Raw genomic sequence first — 6,533 nt, forward strand, 5'->3', positions numbered from 1 at the left:
ACACCAATCCCGAATGTCCCAGCTTTATGAGAAAAATAAATAAACTTTTATTGTATTTAAACCTCTGTTGTTTGGGTTCTCAGTTATTCTTATTCTAATCTAATCCTAACACTGCTCCCTAGTTTTCTTAAGATAAAGGCAAAAATAAACTTTTATTTATGCCATTGTTGATGAGTTTTCAGTGACTCTCAACGAAATCTAATCCTACCCAACACAACTCCCTACTGCTCTTAGGATAAACAAAGACCCTCAACATGGCCCAAAAACCTGCCTATTCTTTTTTTAAATGCCTTCACTTTAACAATAGAACCTGCCTACTGTTCCAGTCCCTAACCAATTCCCAGCTTCATGGTATACCACACCCCCATCCCATTCTCTGCTCCAGCTACCCTGGCCATCTTTCAGCCTCTGTACCTACCAGGATCCTTCCCACCAGAGAGCTTTTACACATGCTTTTCCCTCTTCTCTTTGTCTGGTTAACTCCTACCTAATCTTCAGATCTCAGATCTCACTTCAAGTATCATTTCCTCTGGAAGCCTTCTCTGACTTCTCTAACTAGATTAAACCCCACATTTTAAGTTCTCATAGCCTCAGGTACCTCTCCTTCACAACATACTTTTTAAGTTGCAGTCTTACATTTTAGTGGTTACAGATGTGAACATATATGCACGCACACACACACTACATATGTGTGTATATATATATATGTTAAAATTTACATACTTCTCAAAGAATGACTTTGCTTCATTCTCATGTTGATTGTAGACTAGCTCCAAGTACATGTGCACAAACAGAGGATAAAAGAGTTGGGATAATTCTGCCCGATGGCAGTCCAGGGAACATTCAATGAAGTGTTTCAGTCCACTATAGTATTCTTCATACATTGTGGGATCTCCTTGTTGGTTGTAGGCCGACAACACGGCACTGACATCTGGCTGGTCTTCCACAGCAACACTTCCAACTATTTAAAAAACAAAAAACTTTTAAGAAAATGACCTATTATGACCATGTGACTACAGCTGTATTGTTAAGGCCCAGAGGTGAGTTGTTTCTCAGATTGTTGTCTCTTTTCTTCCCACTGTCTCTTCCTCAACACAGTCACATAATCTTTTTTTTTTTTTTTGAGAGGGAGTCTCAACTCTGTCGCCAGGCTGGAGTGCAGTGGGGAGATCTCAGCTCACTGCAACCTCCGCCTCGCAGGCGAGTCTCTTGCCTCAGCCTCCCAAGTAGCTGGGACTACAAGCGTGCGCCACCATGCCCAGCTAATTTTCGTATTTTCAGTAGAGACAGGATTTCAACATGTTGACCAGGATGGTCTCAATCTCTTGACCTTGTGATCCTCCCGCCTCAGCCTCCCAAAGTGTTGGAATTACAGGCATGAGGCACTGCACCTGGCCCACATAGTCTTTTTTTTTTTCTTTTTCTTTTGAGATGGAGTTTCACTCTTGTCGCCTAGGCTGTAGTGCAATGGCACAATCTCGGCTCACTGCAACCTCCCCATCTCGGGTTCAAGCAGTTCTCCTGCCTCAGCCTCCTGAGTAGCTGGGATTACAGGCATGCACCACTATGCCCAGCTAATTTTTGTATTTTTAGTAGAGACGGGGTTTCACTATGTTGGCCAGGCTAGTCTCAAACTCCTGACCACAGGTGATCCACCTGCCTCCCAAAGTGCTGGGATTACAAGTATGAGCCGCTGGGTGCAGTGGCTCATACTTATAATCCCAGCACTTTGGGAGGCCGAGACAGGTGGATCACGAGGTCAGGAGATTGAGGCCATCCTGGCTAACACGGTGAAACCCCGTCTCTACTAAAAACACAAAAAATTAGCCAGGTGTGGTAGTGGGCGCCTGTAGTCCCAGCTACTCGGGAGGCTGAGGCAGGAGAATGGCATGAACCCAGGAGGCGGAGGATGCAGTGAGCCGAGATCGCGCCACTGCACTCCAGCCTGGGCGACAGAGCGAGACTCCCTCTCAAAAAAAAAAGTACGAGCCACCGCGCCCAGCCATAATCTTTTAATGGAATTTTTTTCACTTGTTTCAGTCACCCAAACCGAAACCTGTCAGCATATCTATATCTTAAGATAACAATAACAGGCCAACACGGTGGCTCACACCTGTAATCCCAGCACTTTGGGAGGCTGAGGCGGGCAGATCACAAGGTCAGAAGTTCGAGACCACCCTGGCCAACATGGTGAAACCCCGTCTCTACTAAAAATACAAAAATTAGCTGGGTGTGATGGCACGTGCCTGTAATCCCAGCTACTTGGGAGGCTAAGGCACAAGAATCACTTGAACCCAGGAGACAGAGGTTGCAGTGAGCCAAGATCGCACCACTGCACTCCAGCCTGGTGACACAGCAAGACTCCGTCTCAAAAAAATAAAATAAAAAAAAAACAAGAAGAGTCAGTATTTCTCCTGAAACTACCTTAGGTTAAAGACAAATTGTATAAAAGATGATATGTGCAATTCAAACAACTACATTAACTTTCTCTCAATGCTCTGTGAAATGGCACCCACCACAACCAAGCCATGCACTGCAGTAACATTCCCAGCTCTCTGTGCCACCCAAGCACTGTGTAACATTCTTGTAACATATCCTATCCTGTGTTCCCTTCACATTATATACATCTCTTACCCCTTATAAAATATAAGCACTTAAGGGTGGGAAGGACCATGCCTTATTTATATCTTCAAAAGATACTTATATGCTTAAGCCAATTTCCATAACCACCATTTCAAAACAGAAAACGTAAATATTTATTTGTAATACAGCACCACCTAACAATACCTCTGTCAATTAAATCGGAATTTGGTTGCTGGAAATTTTTGTAAGTTGCCATTATAGTACACTTTGCTCTTTACTGCACAAATGTGGTAATTTCTTTGGTTACTCTGATGGCCTCTTTTACTCCTTACTGATTTCTTAATTATGATCTATAATTAGGTCAAGTTTCTGAAGAGATCTGAGATTACAGCAAAATAACCAACAATATAATTCATCTTATAGTTCATTCACAAAATTCAACATTCAAGAAAGATTCCTCGTTTTTTTTTTTTGTAAAGACGGAGTTTTGCTCTGTCGCCCATGCCGGAGTGCAATGGCTTGATCTCAGCTCACTGCAACTTCTGCCTCCTGGGTTAAAGTGGTTCACCTGCCTCAGCCTCCTGAGTAGCTGGGACAACAGGCACATGCCACCACGCCCAGCTAATTTTTTTGTATTTTTAGTAGAGATGGGGTTTCACCATGTTGGCCAAGCTAGTCTTGATCTCCTGACCTCAAGTGATCCACCCGCCTCGGCCTCCCAAAGTGCTGGGACTACAGGCGTGAGCCACTGCGCCCGGCCTTCAATCACATCTGCACACATTTCTATTTATGGATTACAATGAGGTATGAATACAATGCTATGTATGAATACTTCACTTCTTGCAATGCTGCAAAAATTAGGCCTCATACAGACTAATTTGGCTAAAAGCTCTGCATTGGGTAATTCAATAAACATTTGTTGTTAGCTCAGGATCACCTTTGAGACCTTATATTGTATATGAGTTTTACTGCATGGATTTGTGACAACAGTTGCTGGGAGAAAGGAGGGGCTCAGGTTTCAGGGACATACACAGAGGCATAAACTTACCCATACCAAACATTTTACATATATATAAGTGCCTCAAGTGGCCGGGCACGGTAGCTCACGCCTGTAATCCCAGCACTTTGGAAGGCCAAGGCGGGTAGATCACGAGGTCAGGAGATCAAGACCATCCTGGCTAACATGGTGAAACCCCGTCTCTAATAAAAATACAAAAAAAAATTAGCCAGGCGTGGTGGCACACGCCTGTGCTCCCAGCTACTCAGGAGGCTGAGGTAGGAGAATCACTTGAACCTGGGAGGCGGATGTTGCAGTGAGCCAAGATCACACCACTGCACTCCAGCCTGGACGACAGAGTGAGACTCCATCAAAAAAAAAAAAAAAAAAAAAAAGCCTCATAACCACTCATTTAATAGAGAGAGAAAATTCAACATGAGAATGACTTGCCTCCTGACAATATTAATGTAAAAAAAAATTTTTTTTTTTTGAGACAGAGTCTCGTTCTATCACCCATGTTGGAGGGCAGTGGCGCAATCTTGGCTCACTGCAACCTCGGCCTCCTGGGCTCAAGTGATTCTCCTGCCTCAGCCCCCCAAGTAGCTGGGATTACAGGCATGCACCACCATGCCTGGCTAATTTTTGTATTTTTGGTAGAAAGGGGGTTTCGCCATGTTGGCCAGGCTGGTCTCAAACTCCTGACCTCAGGTGATCCACCCACTTCAGCCTCCCAAAGTGCTGAGATTACAGGCATGAGCCACCACGCCCGGCCAATATGAAGGTAAAACAAATTAAAAAGTAAAAAAATAATGACAATCAGCATCACACAAGTAAATGCAGCAAAGACAAAAAGGTCTGTCCAATGCCCATGCCTAAACACAGGGCTCTCAAGCTGCCATATGTCAATACTCCTTTATCCAAAAGTGAAGATTCCCAGATTCCACCTCTAGAGGACCTGATTCACTAAGTCTGAAGTGATGCCCAGGAACCTGCATCCTCCAAAGACTTAACACTGGTGGTACTCAGCCCGTATATATTTTTAAAATTTCAGCCGGGTGCGGTGGCTCATGCCTGTAATCCCAGCACTTTGGGACGCCGCGGTGGGTGGATCACGAGGTCAGGAATTCAAGACCAGCCTGACCAATATGGCGAAACCCCGTCTCTACTAAAAATATTTTTTTAAAAATTAGCCGGCCGTGGTGGAGCGTGCCAGTAGTCCCAGCTACTCGGGAGGCTGAGGCAGGAGAATCGCTTAAATCCGGGAGGCAGAGGTTGCAGTGAGCCAAGATCACGCCACTGTACTCCAGCCTGGGCGACAGCAAGACTCCGTCTCAAAAAAAAAAAAAAAAAAAAATTTCAACTGTTAGCTGCGATTCAGGGGGTACATGATGTGCAGGATTGTTACAAGGGTATATTGTATGGCGGCCGGGCGCGGTGGCTCACGCCCGTAATCCCAGCACTTTGGGAGGCCGAGGCGGGTGGATCATCTGAGGTCAGGATTTCGAGACCAGCCTGACCAACATGGTGAAAGCCCGCCTCTACTAAAAATACAAAAATTAGCCGGCCGTGGTAGTAGGAGACTGTAGTCCCACCTACTCGGGAGGCTGAGGCAGGAGAATCGCTTGAAACCGGGAGGCGGAGGTTGCAGTGAGCCGAGGTCGCACCACTGCACTCCAGCCTGGGCAACAGAGCAAGGCTCCGTCTCAAAAAAAAAAAAAAAATCTATAAAGTATTTACTAACACATCTTTTAAGATGAACTAAAGAAATAAAGAGAAAATAAAGTACTTATAGTACTTAAAGTACGCTAGTACGAAACTGTACAAGCACTGTTAGTGTCTGTCATGCGAACCTGCCCAAGGCTCAAAAGCCCAAATGAGAGGAAAGGGACCAAAAGCGTGAAGGTCCCCGCCTCTCCGCGCTCACCTTCCCCATACATCCCTCTGCTCAACAGCTCTCCTCAGCCTCTCGCTAGAACTGACAGCTCGGAAGGGGGTTTGACTGCGCAGCCGGCGCACTAGAGAAAGGGGCGGGCATGTGGCCCTAGAGGCGGGCCCAAGAAATTCAAAACAAGCCCGCAGAGGTGCAGGCCTGCCAGCCCCTGCCTTACCGGCTTGCTCCCCTTCGCGGCGGCCGTGCCTCCCCGGGACACCACGGCTCACCTTTACCCGGAGCCGCAGGACCTGAGGCTGAACCTGACACGACCGTGGCCCCCGAAGCGCCAGTGCCCGGAGGGTCGGGGGCCGCAGGGCCAGGGGCCGAGGCGGTCACCCGGCTGAGAAGCGCGCTGGCCACCTCAGCGCCGGCGCTGTCCACCTCTCCCGGGGCTCCGGAGCCCGCCACTGCCTCCTCCAGCAGCCGGGCCTCACGGCGCAGCGCCTCTTCGGCCTCGCGGAGGTTGCTCTGCCGTAGGAACTGTAGCACGGCCAGTAGAGTCTGTCGGTCGTGCGGAGCGCTGGCGTCCGGAGCAGCTGCAGGCACCGCGGCCGCCCCCGCCGGGGCAGCGGCGGAGACAGCCACCGTGGGCTTGGGGGTCCCGCCATCCCCGCCAGTGGACGACGACGCCGCAACGTTCCCGCCGCCGCCGTTGGGGCCGTTGTTGGTAGTGCCGCCGCTACCCTCGCCTGCGCCGTCCCCCGCCTGCGGAGGTAGCAGCGTTGGCGGTCCCTCAGGCTCTAGCTTGACCGCCACCTCCGTCTGCTCCTCCGCCAGCGCCGCCATCTTGCGGCTGAGCCACCTCGCGCCGTCAAGCGTGATTGCATTTTCGCCACATGGAGGGCGGGGAGGAGCATTTCACGACAAATCTAGCAGGCCATTTACGGCAGTAGGAGGAGCGAAAAGGAAGGAGAAACGGAATAGGAAAGAGAGCAACTTTCAAAAACGAGCGAAAGAGAGGCGGGAAGTGGGCATTGGTGACCACCTATTTACATTTGCCTGATAATAATTGCCATTTAT

The 6,533-nt window shown here is 48.4% G+C and overlaps 1 protein-coding gene across 1 annotated transcript in view; it reads right to left on the minus strand.

Moving 5' to 3' along the window:
- TAF5 (TATA-box binding protein associated factor 5) overlaps nt 1-6,330 on the minus strand; it is a 20,576-nt gene extending 14,246 nt beyond the window's left edge. The window contains exons 1-2 of the mRNA XM_003255421.3: nt 5,741-6,330; nt 724-961 (exon numbers count right to left, since the gene is read on the minus strand). Coding sequence (XP_003255469.1) covers nt 724-961; nt 5,741-6,299 — 797 coding nt within the window. The 5' untranslated portion in view covers nt 6,300-6,330. The remainder of the gene's footprint in view (nt 1-723; nt 962-5,740) is intronic.
- Nucleotides 6,331-6,533: the final 203 nt, after the last annotated feature.

Source organism: Nomascus leucogenys, chromosome 3 (assembly GCF_006542625.1).
Source record: "Nomascus leucogenys isolate Asia chromosome 3, Asia_NLE_v1, whole genome shotgun sequence".
Lineage (NCBI taxonomy): Eukaryota > Metazoa > Chordata > Mammalia > Primates > Hylobatidae > Nomascus > Nomascus leucogenys.